Raw genomic sequence first — 19,660 nt, 5'->3', positions numbered from 1 at the left:
CTTGTGACTGCATCTAAAGATAGAAGGTGAATAAAAAAAATCTGAAGGTACAAAATTTCCATCCTTATTGTATAAATTTAGTCTATATCATTATTTACATTATTGAAAACTTTTTACAGTACTAAATATTTCAGTTGACAAAACTCTTTTCTCATATATGTACATATATTATTTTAAAGTTTTAAGATTTACTACACCATATCAGGTGTACAGCAAAACAAATTGATTTTACATAGCAAAACAAACTGATCTTCAGCTAGTGGAGATTTACGTCAGCGTAACTATTCAGACTGGTATAACACAGCAGGACTTGGCCCAACATGTTTAAACATTTAGTAGAGATTATATGAAATTTATACCATACCTACCATGCTTTCTCTTATATGTACCTGACATTGGGCTATCTATATGCAAAGCTGCAATTTTATGACTATGTAATAAAAACATTCAAGATGCAAAAATTCAAGCATTCAAATTATTAGGCTTTTTTTAAAAAAGAATTCTTGAAAGCATATTATTATATATGTTCATTTAAACTTCCATTTATACATTCAGAAATTTTACTAATGGACTGTAAGGTGTTCCATTAGTATTATCCTGGTGTAAAAAAATGTAAAAAACCTGACACTTACGAATATGAAGTCAATTTATCCAGGTCATTGTGCATATTGAAGGCATAAAGTTCTCCCAAATGAAAAAGCTTTTCCAATGCTTCATAGATAAATATGATGCAAATGAGTGCTGCAAAAGCCTCCTCAGTAAATCGAGTGATGTAACACACAAGGCTGCTTGCGTCAGTTGCTACTAATACTATGCATAAAAATGAAGTCCACAGACCAATGCTGGTTCGCAGGGAAAGATAGGAAAGCCCATAGTCCCTGTTTGAAAAAGAAAATACAGGTGTTCAGTAAAATTTGAAGGCTACCTGAAACAGTAAACCATTCAACCTTGTAAAAAAAAAAAAGGTAAGGCACAAATTTTTGTCCCTGCACTAGTACTCTCTTGTGCCTTGCTTATCCTGACGTGAGGGCAGCCTTTGTTTGAGGCAGAAACATCTGGGACTCTACTTCTTTCCTCATCCTGAGGGCTGGAGCTGTTACTATGGAGAGAGGGTGCTGGGATCCAATGAGCAGTTACGTAGGTAGGGGGCGTATGAACCCACTCTCCACCTAAAGGGTGTGGGGTATACTTTAAGGCTGTCTACCTTTTCAGCCTCAGGGTTCCCTGTCAGGGTCAAAGTCACTATTGCAGTTTAGGCAGAAAGGTGTGGTAATTCTTTGCTTTGTCTGACTTTTTCCGGCACAGGACTGGAATCCTGGTTTCCTTGATGAAATCAACCAGTGCCTCACATCCAAGTGGCACAGAGTTTCTTTATATACTCCAAGTCCTGTTTTCTCCTCTAGCTGCAGCATGCTAGGGCCAGCGGTCTCTACATGCTGGAATTTAACAGCTAAATGTCAAGACTAAGATCTAAAGTCTTAAGTGTGCTTTCTTAATTTGCTGGTTGGGAGAATCCACATATCTGAACTGTTCTAGAAGATCAAAGAGAAAACGAATACTGACAAACACTATGGCTGAAAGTGAACGATAACTTATACAGATACACCATCAAGGAAATATATAAAAAAACACAATAAAAGACTTCCACAAGGAAATGTTGATCCTCCTTTTTTCTTTCATCTGTGTAAGATTGTTACAATTTTTAAACATAAAAGTAGTTTTAAAACATTATATTTATAAGTCTGATATAGATTATGTATCAAATTATTTATAATTCCAAAAGCAAGATTTAATCTATTTAAATTTGTAACTAGAGATGGGATAGAAACAGTATCTGGATCTAGATAAAATTCAAGGCAAGGGTACAAGGTTTAGATTTGTGGCCAAATCAAGACTAGGGTTCAACTGACATTTGACATTGCCAAGATCTTGCAGGCTATTCTTGCAAAATTATGGTCACCAGAGCGAAAGGCAGATATCTTCTGGCTTTTGATCCAACCCCAACACAAAGTCACAAAACCAGGTTTGCATCTGAGAATTAAAATGCAGCCCAACTAAAATGTAAAGTCGGGTTTTAGTCCATGCGGACTTGCAGATTTCCACTTTCAGTATTACAAATCTATCAGGAAGTCTGAGTTATCCTTAAGTTCAGAAAACGTATCAAGTCAATGTAAATATTACTTACTTGCAGAATTTAAATAATATTTTTTCAAATACTAGAACTGGTCCAGTGCTCCCCAGTATCGTAAGAGGTTGCCCAGCAAACAGAGAATAGGCAATCCCAGTTAATGAGGCTCCAAAGAGAGATTCTATTGCACTCTGTTTGGAGGGAAAAAAATTGCTGTGACACATTGCCTTTATGGTTAACATTTATCACCATGTTTTCACACTTATGATTTTATAAACCACCAACTTAGAAATAAAGTTAGGAATGAAAACAGTAAAACCAATATTGATATTGATGCTTTATACACATAAGTAACTTAACACAGCACTGAAATAACAGTACCATGGTCAAAAGATTTGGAATGCCTCACTCTTGAACAACTGTAAAGCTATCCATACCCATAAGAACAAGTTATTAATTCTGAAGGCTAAGGAGGAAAGCACACACCAACAATTTTAACAAACACAAGGTCTATCAAATGTGGTTAAAGAAAAAGAAAAACTGTCTTTCTCTGGAAGAAAGAAGATATTGCAGCATATCTGTATGAAAACTTGATACAGTGTGCTGTATCAAACCTGCACCAGGCAACCAAGCATTACAAAAGAAAAACTGTGAGTGGGTGTTACTGAACAATAATGGTTTACATATACATGACAATGAAAAGATGGAGTAGTAAGCCAGCATCCCACCTGGTAATGCATTTCTCTTTGTTAGGGTAAACTATTTATTTGTTTTTGTCCTAGAATTACATGCTTTACCAAAACACTTTCCTCTTAAAATAAATAAATAAAACGTTATAAACCACTACAAGAGAGAAAAAGCAGAGCTTTGGACCTAAAACATTGTTTAAGTTTTAAAAAATTACCTAAGCCAGTTAAAAAATAAAATATGAAAAGACATGAGTTTGACAAGAACATTCTTGACTTGCAATTTTTAAAAAAATGCTCTTCTGTAATTATTCATGCCCGAGAAAGCTAAAACTAAGCAAACATGATTTAAGCCCTAATTCAATAAGGCACTTAAACCTGGGCTGTGAATTGCTGAATTGGGGCAATAAAAGGAATTTTGCATGCTACACATAAAAAGATGATGTATTAATTTGGCCTGTTGTTCAAGTGTTAACCTCAAACTAGTATTTTAGTTCAATCAATGCATTAACTTTGGGCTCTGAATCAGGATGGTGGCAGGGACAGGGAGTACTGTGAAGGTGACATTCTCTGGGAATGTGAGGGAGGGGTTTGAACACAAACTTTGTACCTTACAAAGTCAGCTACTGTGCTTCAACATACGTGCACAGTAACTAATTTATTATATTCATTGATGCACACCAAAGTATCTGAAGGCAGGAACAAGCCCGCAAATAGTCCCAGACAGCTAAAAAAAAGAAGGTATTTAAAATCAAATCTTAAAAAGGAACACATTTTCAAAGTTATGCATAAGAGGTACATGTACAAACCACGTTAATGTTTTTATGCCAACTGCCTGAAAACATACTTCCTAACTCTGGAGTAATAAAATTATGGCACAGTACAAGAATGTAATTTATTTCTGGAAGCAGATTTTGTACCAGCCAACGGCTTGTTAAAATTCTCCTGTTAATAAGGAAATATTCAAGTCACAGGCCTTCTTTGCAAAAAATAAAGTCCAGTTAAATAAGTACAAGTGTAAACAAGTACTACAATTCAAGTTTAAAGGTGTGCTCTGAAAAGCAGTATGGAGTTTTTTTGTATTTTGTATAATCAAAATCCTAAGATGTTTTAAGGAAAAATTTAAATACATCCTTATATTTTCCCTAAAAGAAAAAAAAGTCATTTTCACAACAAAATTAAAAATAGAAAATACATTTAATAAATTATTTTAATTAACAGTCATTAGCTAATTCACATTGAAACACTGACTTTATACAATAGTGGATGTGACCATTTCCCCCTTTAAGAAAATTGCGAAGCCCTAGTAAGTAATTTAGTTAAAATGGCTATAGTCTGCATACTATCCAATATGGCATTATCAAGATTAAAAAGATATTTCTCTATAGCCAAATTTGTTAAGGTTTAAAATGAAGAGTATTTTCTGTTTATAAACCTTGGTTATCTCCTCTTATTAAGAATATAAAGTAGTACACAATTAGTGAAAAAACATTTATATTTTGTCCATGGTTTAAATATACAATTCTGCTTCCTCTGCCAATGTATCATCAGCATTATCATCCACACAGGCCTACTACTCAAGGCCATTAAGCTTGGTTAGCTATCCACCTTGAGCCTCTGACTTATCCTAAGTAGGCCTACTGGGATGGTGCAGCTTTAGTGCTTACATTTTTTGAGCCAATTCTATTGTCCCTTTCCAAAAAGGCAATGAAAGCTCTTTTTCAATTCATGAAGCCATTGACCCAGTAAGGCAGGATAAACATTTTTACCTTAACTGTGCATCCTCTCCTGTTCACATTTTCCACAGCAATTACCTTTTGGGGAATGTCTGCTTTGGGGCAGGCTAATCAAGTGCTGTGGATAAACTCTTCAAATAAAAGTATGAATAAATGAGACAAATGCACACAGTCACTTGCCTCTGAAGATCTAAAAGCCTGGCCACTACCATTCTTTGTACTCACTATTCTGCCTTCTGTAGCTTCTCCCAGGAGCCCTCCAAAAGTGATTACAGGAGACATACAGGCACAGTATAGGAAAAGAATCGAGGCCAGGCACTGCAGGCTTAATGCATCCTTGAAGTCACTCAAGAAAAAAGGTGCTTTCCTTTTGATGTCAAGTATCAAACCACCAAAAAGCCTAAATAGGTGAGATGAAACTCGTCAAACTGTACACTAAAGGATTCTAGCTAGTTTAAAACTATGGGCTACACAAGATTGCCAATGCCGACTGCCAGCACAAAGTTAACAATTTCATAATCCAATTTAAAATACAACACAGATTAAAATGTAAACTAATTTAGTCAATTCCAATCCAGTTAATTGTATAAAAAAGTTACGTGGTTTATACTTAACTATATATTTTAAAATGCTGTTTAGCTATTTTGCATATAATGGGCTAGACACTGAAAAGATCCTGGCAAATCACTCTGCCCAAACAATGTTTTAAGAGGCCCAGATCTGAACGAAGTGGTCATCAAAACACGTAATAAGCACAAAAAGGATATTTAAAATCCAGCTTTTAGGACAGGGGTGGGCAAACTTTTTGGCCTGAGGGCCACATCTGGGAATAGAAATTGTACGGCAGGTCATGAATGCTCATAAAATTGGGTTTGGGGTACGGGAGGGGATGAGGGCTCTGGTTGGGGGTGCTGGTTCCGGGGTGGGGCCAGAAATTAGGAGTTCAGGCTCCCAGCGGCACTTACCTCAAGTGGCTCCTGGAAGCAGTGGTATGTCCCTTCTCCTGCTCCTACGTGGAGGTGCGGCCAGGTGGCTCTGCACGCTGCCCCATCTGCAGGCACTGCCCCTGCAGCTCCCATTGGAGCACTGGAGGGGGCCATTGGAGCCGGAGTGGGGCCATGCTGCAGCTTCCGGGGAGCCACGTGCTGCGGCCCCTGACCCTGCTCCCCGGCTGGAGCGCCGGAGCAGGGCAAGCCCCAGACCCTGTTCCCCAGCGGGAGCTCGCAGGCTGGCTTAAAACAGCCCGCGAGCCATATTTTGCCCACCCCTGGTATAGGACATAATACTGGAGCTGAAACCAAAGTCAGTTCATATGGTGACAGGTTCTCTATGGAAAAGTATCACTAAATTCATGCTGTTGAAAATTTATTTGCCTGTAGGATATTAACTCTTGAACCTCTATAGTTTTTTTCCAGCTGATCCAAACCTGCAATAAAATTTTAGTGAAGATTAAGATTGGTTAAGTCTTATCAGTTGTTTTTCTAATTTGTAGGCAATCCAATTTTTTAGCCAAGGATTTGAGTTTACTAAAATTTCCAGACAAGAAATGCAACTCATCTACAAGAATTTTCTTTGAATTTTTTGCAGGTCTAAAAATCACTACTTTGTCCATATTCCATTGGTATGAATCTTGTTATATGATGCTGCATATAATACTGACCTCTTCTTTTAAAGTTTCTTCTGTGGGGTCTAGAAAATAGTTTAGACATTGATTTGTACCTATGCAATATTTTAAATATCTAGCCCAATATAGACAATTTCCAAGTTGCTGCTACACTCATGATAAATGCATGCTTTCTAATAGTTTAAAAATTAAAAATATATTTTGAAAATTTAGTCAGTTAAAGGAGGCATCCTCATACTATGAAATCCTTCACAAGTGTGTTGAGGAATATTGCCACAGGGTTGATAATGTTTTAAGCAGGACAACAATCATAGGCAAGAACCAATCACTTGAAAAGGAAAAAGGATGTGTTTTACCATGAATTTAAAAGATTTAAATGTATCATTCTACAAAATGGTAATCAGTATTAATGATTTATTGCTTGTATTTCTTTGTGATAACTAGTATTTAGGTAAGCAAACCCACCTTCCAGTCCTCCGTAGCTCAGGTCCAGCATGATGGCTCTCCTGTTTGAGAATCTCTCCTGTAGAAGTAGATCCATTTGGAAATTTAGGTATCTTCCTTTTCTCCTAGGTAAGGAAAGTACATTAAAACATTTTAGGGTCACCTTTTATTAATAAGCCTCTGATCAGGAAAAGTTTGCAAAGACCCAATACTTCCAAAATAAAATATTTTAATACAAGGTATTTGATAAATATTTACAATACAAATGTACAATATGATATGGATGATACTTGTAAATAAAGTTCCCAAAAGGCAACAGTATCTATGAATACACTTTGAATACACATGGCTTCTGAGGAGTGAATTCATAGCTCAATTAACAATACATTTTAATGGCAAGATACACACGATTCAGGTATAATAGTTATACCTAAAAATTATGTATGTATGTATTATATACTGATTACATATATGCTATATCATGTGTGCATACACATGGTAATGTAAACACAAATGCACACACTCCACCTCATTATGCAGACAGCTTTGCTTTTTATATGGACATGTAAAAACTTTGCTCTTATACTCAGCAAGGTCCACCAACAGCACACAAATACCACAGCCTTCCTTTGTCTAACTCATATCCCACAACATCAACTCACCTACTTTCTTTGAAAACCAAAGCCCAGGCTGTAAGGAGCCCAAGGTTTTAACTTCACATTTCTTGATAAATAAGCTACATTTCCCCCTTTTAAATTTTGTCTTCTCTTTAAACCTCTCCAAGATTGTTACTACCTGACAGAGTATATGACCAGCCCCCAAAAAGGGGAGCCCCTGTCCCTCACTGTACCAGACCCTTGCTGCAGCAATTTCCCTCAACTATGAGAACTAATCAGGTTTTCTTTAGAGCACAATTTCCCACCCTAACACGCCTGTGGGGTGCAGCATAATAGCAGCACAAAACACTCTTTAGAGCAACAAGCAGAAGACCATGTTTGGGATTCAGATTCTCATTCCAAAAATAGCAGAATGCATTAATATTATCCATTTTTATTTTTCACATATAATTTACAGTGTTTTCATTTTCTAACCCAGATTTTCCCTACCTAAATTTGTATTTAATTTTTGTTTCCATTTTCCTTTGGAAAAACTGCAACAGTCTAGTTTATAATCATTAGATTCACATAACAGAACTTTTTATTATAAAAATACCAAAATACAATTTCAGAGTATTCAAGATTAGAGAAATTAATAAGATTGATTTCAAGCAAAAACAGAGGAGAGGAGATAAACAAGTTAACGTAACATAGCTAGTGCTATTTTACAGAGGGTCTAATCTTTCTCCCAAATTGAAAGGGGAAGGAGGGTACTGCTGCTCTAATAAATGTTAATTATTATTATAAGTTTTGGATTGCATTTGGAAATGTATTTTAGAAACATATCACAGACCACAATACTGTAAAAGGTCTTACCTGAGAAGGAACACTTTTTGGTGGCTCAATGCGTATAGATGGATCCCACTCTCCTGGAGGCAGGACAGTCACTTGGTCTAAAAATTCATCAATTCCTGATAACAGATCATTACGGTCTTTAGCTTTATAAGCAACATCGTGGAAAACCTTTATTGGGAAAAAAATACACACACAAATGAATGCTGGGTAAGAGCAACCCCTTAGAGGGACACTTGAGTAAAAAAGTCATAGGCAAATCTTTCATGGGTCTCAACTCGGCTTTTACTTGTGCACTTGCAATTTTGCATGTAAACAGGTTTGTATAAGCCTTTTTCAAATATTAACAACTGTGTGTGTTGTTGGTGGGTTTTGCACATGCAAATTCTTTCATATATGTGCACAAGTGCTTCCATTCATAATCTTGTGCATATATATATGTAACTGTGGTTCCAAATATTTTTGAAGTGTTCTTGACTAAATAATCTACAGTCTTGTTTATAACATAATCAATACTTCCAAAAATCCATCTTTTCTTTACAATAGAATCATAGAATAGAATATCAGGGTTGGAAGGGACCTCAGGAGGTCATCTAATCCAACCCCCTGCTCAAAAGCAGGACCCATACCCAATTAAATCATCCCAGCCAGGGCTTTGTCAAGCCTGACCTTAAAAACTTCTAAGGAAGGAGATTCCACCACCTCCCTAGGTAACGCATTCCAGTGTTTCACCACCCTCCTAGTGAAAAAGTTTTTCCTAATATCCAACCTAAACCTCCCCCACTGCAACTTGAGACCATTACTCCTTGTCCTGTCCTCTTCCACCACTGAGAATAGTCTAAAACCATCCTCTCTGGAACTACCTCTCAGGTAGTTGAAAGCAGCTATCAAATCCCCCCTCATTCTTCTCTTCTGCAGACTAAACAATCCCAGTTCCCTCAGCCTCTCCTCATAACTCATGTGTTCCAGACCCCTAATCATTTTTGTTGCCCTTCGCTGGGCTCTCTCCAATTTATCCACATCCTTCTTGTAGTGTGGGGCCCAAAACTGGACACAGTACTCCGGATGAGGCCTCACCAATGTCGAATAGAGGGGGACGATCACGTCCCTCGATCTGCTCGCTATGCCCCTACTTATACATCCCAAAATGCCATTGGCCTTCTTGGCAACAAGGGCACACTGCTGGCTCATATCCAGCTTCTCGTCCACTGTCACCCCTAGGTCTTTTTCCGCAGAACTGCTGCCTAGCCATTCGGTCCCTAGTCTGTAGCTATGCATTGGGTTCTTCCGTCCTAAGTGCAGGACCCTGCACTTATCCTTATTGAACCTCATCAGATTTCTTTTGGCCCAATCCTCCAATTTGTCTAGGTCCCTCTGTATCCTATCCCTGCCCTCCAGCGTATCTACCACTCCTCCCAGTTTAGTATCATCCGCAAATTTGCTGAGAGTGCAATCCACACCATCCTCCAGATCATTTATGAAGATATTGAACAAAACCGGCCCCAGGACCGACCCTTGGGGCACTCCACTTGACACCGGCTGCCAACTAGACATGGAGCCATTGATCACTACCCGTTGAGCCCGACAATCTAGCCAGCTTTCTACCCACTTTATAGTGCATTCATCCAGCCCATACTTCCTTAACTTGCCGACAAGAATACTGTGGGAGACCGTGTCAAAAGCTTTGCTAAAGTCAAGATACAATACATCCACTGCTTTCCCTTCATCCACAGAACCAGTAATCTCATCATAGAAGGCAATTAGATTAGTCAGGCATGACCTTCCCTTGGTGAATCCATGCTGACTGTTCCTGATCACTTTCCTCTCATACAATACAAAACAATAGTTGTGCTGATTACTTTTTGCATTTCTCTCAGCATTTTACTGCACAGTCAGATCTCTCCATGGAGAATCAGAACCTCCTTAGTTTAGTCCCTGCTCTGCCACTGACTCATGGTGTGGGTCCAGATCCCCTTTCAAACAGTTTCCCTATGTACAAAATAGGGATTATACATTTTAGACGTCACCGGGATATTGTGAGGATTAATTCATTAAATGTTTGTAAATATTAAAATACCTCATCCTCACAACATTCAATAAATGAATTAGATTTACAACTACTGAACTCTGATTCAGTAACAGTTCAATGCACCACAGTCAGTTGTGTATGCCACCCCTGAATTAATACATTCAAGCTATTTAAAACTAACTCAATGTCAAAATATACATACTGATTAAATCAGGAACTTCATATTCATCCACTATATATATATCCTTAAATTTCATGTATTCTGGGTGGCGTCTTACAAAAGTAGAAAGTACAGAGCCAAATCACCCTCTCTTTAAGGTTAATGGAACTTTTGCTTTTGCAAAAGAATCTCAGACTATATTCAGTTTCACAAACCGGGTGAGAAAACCTGGATTTGTGCTGGAAATGGCCTAACCTAACGATTACTTTAGATAAGCTATTACCAGCAGGACAGTGGGGTGGGAGGAGGTATTGTTTCATATTCTCTGTGTATATATAAAGTCTGCTGCAGTTTCCACGATATGCATCTGATGAAGTGAGCTGTAGCTCACGAAAGCTCATGCTCAAATAAATTGGTTAGTCTCTAAGGTGCCACAAGTACTCCTTTTCTTTTTGCGAATACAGACTAACACGGCTGTTACTCTGAAACCTGTTATTTTAACTTGGGGTTTCTGGTTTCAAGTTAAACCAATACGGCTTAATTTAAAAAAAAACTAATCACACTTTTCCTTTGGTGGAGTTTTACCCATTAAAAATGATAAGTTTAGTCAGTATTAGAAATTGTTTGCAGAGGCAGTTCCTAAAGAGCTGCCATATGTACTGGAAGTTAATCCCTAGAAATGCAGGTCTTCAGAGGGAGAAAGAAATTATATAATTCTGGAATTTTTAAATATTCTATATTATTAAATGTTTTATATAATTCATTTGCTAAACACCGATCAAGTCAATTTTTATTCCCAATAAGCCTTTATGTTCCTAAAAATACACACCTAAAACCAGAAGCCCTAATTAAATACCTTAACTTTAGAAATATTTCTGGATTAAAATTCAAAAGTTAAAATTGCTGTTACCCAAAGAGATGCTCACATTTCAGTTAACTTACTCTAATAGTAGTGAGAATTCAGTATTGAAACAATATCCAAATATGCTGTGGGAGGTGTCTTCTTTTGAATGAAAAATAAATGAGATCCTGATCCCCAGTTCTCTTTAAAGACCTCACAGCACTGCACAGAAGACTAGAAGTATTAATTCAAGTGTCTGGCAAAATTTCAACTTTGGCCATTACATTCTGCCCATCTAAAAATACCCATTCTGTGTTTGAGTTTTATACAACATTCTTAATTTTCTGTCCTGTACTACTGTGTAACATTACAATGTATTGTTTAATAGTTGCCATCTTTCATGACAAAAGTGGCTGTATTTAAGAGGTAGGTTAAAGATATATATATAGCTTGTATATCTTTTCGCAAGTACTTTTGGGATCGTTCTACAAGAAAGGCAAGGAATAAATTTAAATTGCTATTATACATCCATTCCTCGTTTCTGTGGATTGTGTCTTCATTGTTCTTTATATAAAGTTAGTTTGGTTGTGCCATGTATCTGTGAATTATAGGTTGTAAAGAGTTCATTAAGCATAGTCTGTGAGAACATGATTTTAGACTTCTGCAATGCAAATTTTTATTCAACACTCAGGTTTGCTTTCAATGGATTGTAAATATATACTACTTGCATCATCAGTCATAAGCGTTGCTATTGATCTTCCGATTTCATGGTACTGTGGTGCCTTGCCAGCTGGACCCAGTAACAGAAACAAGAACCTGTAGGAAAAATTAAGACAGGAGAGGAGACCAGGAGAGCTGAGTTATTTCAGCTTAAGCCTTTTGTAAAAAGCCAGCTGCTCAAACCAAATCTGAGGCTACTTGTTCAAATCATTTATTAGAATTAATAATTTGTAGGCTCATAATTTTGGTATTGATAAAATGGATGATGTTTTAGCTACACAAATAGAACACAAAGATTTAAATTACTGTAATTTTGGAACTATTTCCTGTGAAAAATTAAAGCAGTGTTGCCATTTTTTAAAAAGAATTTTCAAAACCAGGTAATTCAGTTAGAATCATATTGCAAAGATTAGTAGGCCAATATTATTATGCAATAATTATATTGAAAACCATTAAGTTCAATTTTCCATGCTGTCCTTGTAAGAAAATTTCCAGACAAGTTCTTTGAAGAAACTGCAATTGCATTTTAGATATAAAAACTAAACCAAACATTCACAGGTTTTACCCTTCTCCTACAATAACCCAATGCACATATTTTTTTTCTGATGGCAGCTCTAAATGAATCTGATGAAAACATGCATCAAACGATTTAGTTCTATTGTGTCTGGCAGTGTGCTGTATAAATTAGTTCATAAAAAATTACCATGAAAATCATTTCACATAATCCCACATCAGATTAGTCACATTTTTGTCTACCAAATGTATTTAATTTGCAATTTATCAAACTGCTTTCAACATTAAGTCCCAGCAGACATTCTATTACAACAAAAATAGTAACCTGCCGTCCCCTGGCGGGCCTCAAAATACTAATACAGGTAGATCCAACATACACTTCCTGTGCCAGTGGAGGTGAATTTCATCCTCAGTGATAAACACCAAAGTACTGAAAATTTTTCCCTTAAAGCCATACCATTGGTAGGGACTGGAGAAGAGAAGGATTATACCCATCCTTCACTTTGCATTTCCTAGCCACTAGAAAAAGAAAGGTGTAAATGTATTTCATTTTGGCATCAGATTTGCAAAAACTAACATCCGTATTCACATGTAAAGACACATTAGAATATACACTCTAGAGATCACACAAGCAAATAAGTTTCCCACACTCTAGCTGTGTTTTCACAATACCGCACTCTACACAGAGTACTCATACTTCAAGACTCAATGGACTACGTCCATTGTCATGTTAACATTGGGTGTAAGTCTTCTTAGTCACACAGTTAAAATGGTGTAAGAAGAGGACCAGCAGCTCTGAGATCCACCCTTCCCACACCCACCTGTATTGTCAGTTTCAAACTTCGTAAATAGTTCTAAAGATATCGTCAAAATATCATCATTTTTTCAAGTTTTGGGAGGAGGTTTAGATGTCCCTCATTACACAAAACTGCAACAATTGCTTTCCGTGCAAGTCAGAGATTTAAGACAGTAAGACAGTTCCTGTCCCAATGAGTTCACAATCTAAACTCTGATCTATGCTCTGCTTTAACACTGAAGTGCTGTTACTTCATTGTGTGAGTAAATGCATATTATTCAAGGATTTCTTTACCGTGTAGGAACAGGAACCTCTGTGAGACCTGAGAGAAGCACAGCAGGGGACAGTCTCACAAAAGCAATAATTGGTCTTTCCAAAAAATCTACTTCTCCCACCAACACGTTTGATGCTTCCGCTCCTGTGGGAATTTTCCTCATGAAGTTCATATCAACCTATAATATAGAGATTAAACAATTGCTTATTTCTTTACAATTCTTATTGATAATTCTACAAATAATTTTTAAAAACTAAGAAGAGTATTGATCAACTCTTGTTTTGATGAAAACAATATAAATGCAAAAGAAATATTTCACATGTACAGGAACAGAAAAGACAAGCATATGATGTGCATAAAATATGTCTGTCATCGGTATTTTATTAGTATATTGTTTTTATTGTTACAAGTTAGAACTACTATTATTTATTATATTCTAAAAACTTTCAGCTACATAATCACTTTTTCACAGTAACTTCTCAGGACAGAAATATTTTCTCTATGGTAGGTGACATTACTTGACATCAAATAGACAAAACAATAACTAAGGAGAGTTCATGTAATTATATGTAGTTTCCAGAATGTAGTTATTTTACATTTTATAAATGGTATTTTAAATATTTTAAAGGAATTAATAGCTTTAATATAATTATCATCCACAAAAAACAAACAGCTGAAATAGACTAAAGAAACTTACATTTCTGCATATAATTACAGAGGAACATTACAAAACTGTACAGCACATTGACTCTTTAGTTTACAAACAGATACACAAAAGGCACAAGAAACTAACACTAGTTACGTTGTTATCTAGAAAACTTACAGCTGGCCTCTTGAGTCCCACACCAAGTGTGCCACAACTACAGTGCCAGGAGGCTGACTCCTGCCCAACAGGAGACAAGGCAGGTGTACAGAAGGACAGGCCAAGCAAAAATGTAAAAACTGTGAGAGTAGGAATAAATGGCACCTGCCATGATCAGATGAGAACTACTATGTAAATTAGCTTTGCTTCAGCACAATTATTAAATTTAATTTTGCAAACAGTTTATAACTATCTTTTACTGTACAGATTAGACTGAACAGGTGAATTTTATAGTAAGAATCCATAGTGATTCTTATAACCCAAAGCATTTAAGTTACAAAAGATGGGAGAGTTTAACAGAAGTACACAAGGTTTACTTCCAGAAGTAACACAACTGATGCTCTTTATCCTTAAGATTTCCATGGCTTTTACAGAACAATGCATAAAAGCCCTTTTCTGAAAAGGGGCCTTAAGTCTCTAAAGTAAGAAAAACAGAAATTGAAAAATTTAAGCCACTTTATATGCAAAAACACCCATAACACTCATGTTTTGTAAAAACTTTTGCAGTGTATCAGACCTGAAAATATTATGTATTGTTCAATCAGCAAGTACAGTGGCTTCTTATGTCAAGTTACATGAAATACTGCACATGTGAAGTGGCAAAATTATCTAACAATAGTAAGCCCAGATGTACTGCAAAAGTAGCCAAAACATTTAATGGCTAATTAATTTTAATCTGTACTGGATTCTGATACTGCTGTAGTTAACCCAAATTAAGGTAGAAATAGCAACCAGTCTGGCTACCATACTGTTACATAGCCCTACTTACTAATCATTGAGAAAATATGTAATGTCATTTACCTTACTGAAATCAACAGTGCTATTTTCTCTGCTTCCTCCTGTTCCATTACCTTTAACATCTCCACTTTTTCCAGCATCCAAATTTCCAGGTGCTGACTGTGGAGATGCTAGAAGCCCTAGATTTAAACAAAATACACACTTTGAAAATGGAGTTCACAGAAAATGGACCAACCAAGACACACACTATGCAAGAACTCAATGTGGCAGCTTGCTAAAAGCGAATGTGCAAGTTAATAAACAAAAGTGCCCCATATTAGTACCTCAAATTCAACATAAACAAGTTATTTTATTTTGGAAAACAATTAAAGTTTGTTTAAAATAGTTAAAAACAGCTGTTGCCTAAATGGTGGCCATTTGCAAAACAGTCAAGAAAAGAAAACAAGAGTGACTTTTGGGGGAAGAGGACAAATGTAAAAATTTTAATCCTCACCACCAATGCTTTGTGGACAGAACCTACATGACAAAGGTTCCACACTCATACATCTGAATTAAAACAAAAACAAAAAAACAAAAACACACCCACTACACACTTTAGTGCATTATCAGAAGTTGATATTTGACTTAAAAAAATGAGACTCAGGTTTTGACCATATCAGGGTTAAGACACTAGCGGTCAGCCAAACTAGTGCAACTCTCTGGGTAAACTTATGTAAATGATCATACACATCAGTGAAGCTTAACCTGGTTTGAAGCAGTTTACCCTATGTATACTATGGCCCTGGTTAGACTATGATTTAGGAGTGTGATGTTAAATCACGTTAGCTAATGGATTCTAACATGTTTGAAATAATCTAGTAAAGACACAGCAACATATATTTTTATAGGGCTATCAATTAATCATAGTTAACTCACGCAATTAACTCAAAAAAATTAATCGCGATCAATCGCGCTTATAACAGAATACCAAATGAAATATATTAAATATTTGTGGATATTTTTCTACATTTTCAATATTGATTTAAATTACAACACAGAATACTAAGTGCACAGTGCTCACTTTATTTTCTTATTACAAACATATGCACTGTAAAAATGATAAAAACAATGGTATTTTTCAATTCACCTCATACAAGTACTGAAGTGCAGTCTCTATCATGAAAGTGTAAATAAAAAATGTAGATTTTTTTTTGGTTACATAACTGTTCTCAAAAACAAAACACTGTAAAGCTTTAGAGCCTACAAGTCCACTGAGTCCTACTTCTTATTCTGTCAATCGCTAAGACAAACAAGTTGGTTTACATTGACGGGAGATACTGCTGCCTGCTTCTTATTTACAATCTCATCTGGAAGTGAGAACAGGTGTTCGCATGGCACTTTTGTAGCCAGCATTGCAAGGTATTTACGTACCAGATATGCTAAACATTCGTATGCTCCTTCATGCTTCAGCCACCATTCCAGAGGACATGCTTCCACACTGATGATGCTCGTTAATAAAATAATGTGTCAATTAAATTTGTGTCTTTACTCCTTGGGAGGAGCATTATGTCTCCTGCTCTGTTTTACCCACATTCTGCATATATTTCATGTTATAGAACTCTTGGATGATGACCCAGCACATGTTTGTTTTAAGAACACTTTCACAGCAGATTTGACAAAATGCAAAGAAGCTACCAATGTAAGATTTCTAAAGATAGCTACAGCACTCGACTCAAGGTTTAAGAATCTGTAGTGCCGTCTAAAATCTGAGAGGGACAAGGTGTGGAGCATGCTTTTAGAAGTCTTAAAAGAGCAAAACTCTGATGCGGAAACTGCAGAACCCAAACCACAAAAAAGAAAATCAACCTTCTGCTGGTGGCATCTGGCTCAGATGATGAAAATGAACATGTGTCAGTCCGCACTGCTTTGGATTGTTATCAAGCAGAACCAACCATCAGCATGGAAGCATGTCCTCAGGAATGGCGGTTGAAGCATGAAGGGACATATGAATCTTTAGCGCATCTTGCATGTAAATATCTCGCAACGCCAGCTACAACGGTGCCATGTGAACACCTGTTCTCACTCTCAGGTGACACTGTAAACAAGAAGCAGGCAGCATTATCTCCTGCAAATTGTAACCAATCTTGTTTGTCTGAGTGATTGGCTGACCAAGAAGTAGCACTGAAGGGACTTGTAGACGCTAAAGTTTTAGATTGTTTTATTTTTGAATGCCCCCCCTTTTTCTTTTTACAAAATTCTACATTATAAGTTCAACTTCCATGGTAAAGAAATTGCACTACAGTACTTGTAGGAGGTGAATTGAAAAATAATTGTTTTGTTTTTTACAGTGCAAATATTTGTAATCAAAAATAAATATAAAGTGAGTACTCTACACCTTATATTGTGTTGTAATTAATATATTTGAAAATGTAGTAATCATCCTAAACTATTTAAATAAATGGTATTCTATTGTTGTTTAAACAAAAAATGAATTGCACAATTTTTTTTAATTGCGCGATTAATTTTTTTAATCGCTTGACAGCCCTAATATTTTAACATATGCTAAACTGAATGAGTTAAAGCTGAGCCTTCCCTCTAGGCTTTAAACTCAACCATCTTATGCCACACATTAAAGTATACATTGCCCTGCCTATTCAATAAACACATTAGAATTCGTTAGCTAATATGTTCTAACATCACACCTTTAAGTCTCAGTCTAGCCAAGGCCTAAGACTTTGACTAAACTAGAAAAAGCTTTGGAGTATAAATAGTTCATGTTAGCTAAGCCTGATCTAAACACAACCATTTGCCTAGTCAATTCAGGCCTAAACTCCTTATAAGTTTATCATTTGGCATTTTTACCTGTTTCACTTTTTTTCCAGAGACAGCCGAATTCTAAAAATCTGATCCTATATAGCTATTCCAAAGAAGAGTCAGAACCAAAAGTTCTATCATCATTTAGCGGTAAGACTGCAAATTCTCATTCTTCCATTTTATAAACATTTAAGACATTCTAATAAAACAAAAACAATGATATTAAATAGGCTTTAATTTTCTTTGTGAAACCTATACTGTGCTAGCAATTACCTACTACTATAAATGCCAATCTCAGCCAACTAAAATGGCAAAATCACATTCTTCCCTTTTGTTCTGCAATATATATTATTCACCAAAAAGGAGATAACTCATAACCCATCAATCCAACCCATGAATCACATTTAGTAGAAAAAACTCAATTTTTTAGGGAGGGTTTATAAAACTGAAACAGGGATGCAATATACCTGCTATGTGGAGAAAATAGGAAGTCTACATCTTAGTACATGAGAGGAAAAAACAAAACCTGTTCAGGTAAATACAGAAAGGCCAAATTCATGCCCTCTTCTCTTTTTCATCAATGCCCCAATGCAGATTTTTCATGGCAAGAAATCAATTAATCCCTAAAACTGATACATAGCAGAGTAGGAGGAAGGTGGGGAAATAATCTCACAGGCCACACTCCCCTGTCCTATCCAGAGTATCTGTAATATGTAAATTCTGTGGGTGTTCAGGGCCAGAGCAAGGGACAAAAGTGACTTGACTGCAACCTTTCCAAGTTCACAGAACTGGTACTCTGAATTTGATTCACTGAGGTGCACACATAAACAGTAACTGTAAATTGCCATTTTGCCCATTTCTCAGTTTTGGCATTAGGATAATATTGATCTTTTTATGATTTGAAGTCAGAATTTCTCCAATTATTTACAGTCCAGGTTCAAAAAGTCTTAGTGCTAATACAGAAATCCCTATCCCGTTCAAATACAAAGGATTATTAGATTTTGCTTTTTCACAATCTTACTAAAAGTACAGATGCAAACTCATTTTAAAAATACTGTCAGAAAGATTCCAGCATTCTAAAGTGGCAACAAAAATGGAAGCATTTCCATAAAATTTTTCATAGTTTTTCTGCTGTTTTTAAAATCAACCAGTGCTAGAAAACACATAATAAAAATAAATTGGTTTCTTGTGGCTTAAGCAACGTAATTAAATTATGCTGCATTCACAAACTATATCACAAGCTCAATATTGAAGAGTCCATCAGCATGTCTACATACATTTTCCTCCATTTAAAAAAAAAATAGTTTGGGCTCAAATGTCTCAAATTATTTGCCTAGGACCAAGTGTTTCGCTTAAGTTTAATTTATATTTTGCATACAGTAGAACCTCAGTGTTACGAACACCTCGGGAATGGAGGTTGTTAGTAACTCTGAAACGTTCATAATTCTGAACAAAACCTTATGGTTGTTCTTTCAAAACTTGACAGCTGAACACTTACTTAATACAGCTTTGAAATATTACTATGCAGAAGAAAAATACTGCTTTCCCTTTTGTGTACTTCCAGATCCAAATGAAGTGTGCGATTGACTGGTCAGTTCGTTACTCTGGTGTTTGTAATTCTGAGGTAATTCTGTATGTCCAATTCAAAAGGACTCTAGTAGAAATCATGATAGAAAACAGTCCTTTCACCCATGGCATAAATATGATCCTCTTGGTAGACATTTACTGCACTGTAATTATATTTGTAAGGGTGACATCTGTTGTATCTCATTGGTTATTTTCCAAGTTCTGATCCTATTTCTCAGACTTTTGATACGATAAGCTCAACTAACCTCCCTAACGGATAAGGTTTTCCTTTCAGCAACCAT

General features: G+C 36.2%; 1 protein-coding gene across 4 annotated transcripts in view; it reads right to left on the bottom strand.

The window, feature by feature from the left end:
• Positions 1–19,660, bottom strand: part of SLC4A7 (solute carrier family 4 member 7) — a 160,924-nt gene that overhangs the window by 25,650 nt on the left and 115,614 nt on the right. For all 4 annotated transcript variants that reach the window (XM_077811253.1, XM_077811249.1, XM_077811252.1 and 1 more), the window contains 8 exons: positions 15,063–15,178; positions 13,420–13,577; positions 11,825–11,912; positions 8,091–8,237; positions 6,640–6,743; positions 4,776–4,950; positions 2,186–2,319; positions 633–878 (listed from right to left, as the gene is read on the bottom strand). In XM_077811253.1, the coding sequence (XP_077667379.1) occupies positions 633–878; positions 2,186–2,319; positions 4,776–4,950; positions 6,640–6,743; positions 8,091–8,237; positions 11,825–11,912; positions 13,420–13,577; positions 15,063–15,178 (1,168 nt within the window). The remainder of the gene's footprint in view (positions 1–632; positions 879–2,185; positions 2,320–4,775; positions 4,951–6,639; positions 6,744–8,090; positions 8,238–11,824; positions 11,913–13,419; positions 13,578–15,062; positions 15,179–19,660) is intronic.

This window comes from Eretmochelys imbricata, chromosome 2, assembly GCF_965152235.1.
Source record: "Eretmochelys imbricata isolate rEreImb1 chromosome 2, rEreImb1.hap1, whole genome shotgun sequence".
In the NCBI taxonomy this organism is placed as follows: Eukaryota; Metazoa; Chordata; order Testudines; family Cheloniidae; genus Eretmochelys; species Eretmochelys imbricata.
Note: the sequence above shows the minus strand (reverse complement) of the source record. Positions and strands in the feature narration are given on the sequence as shown.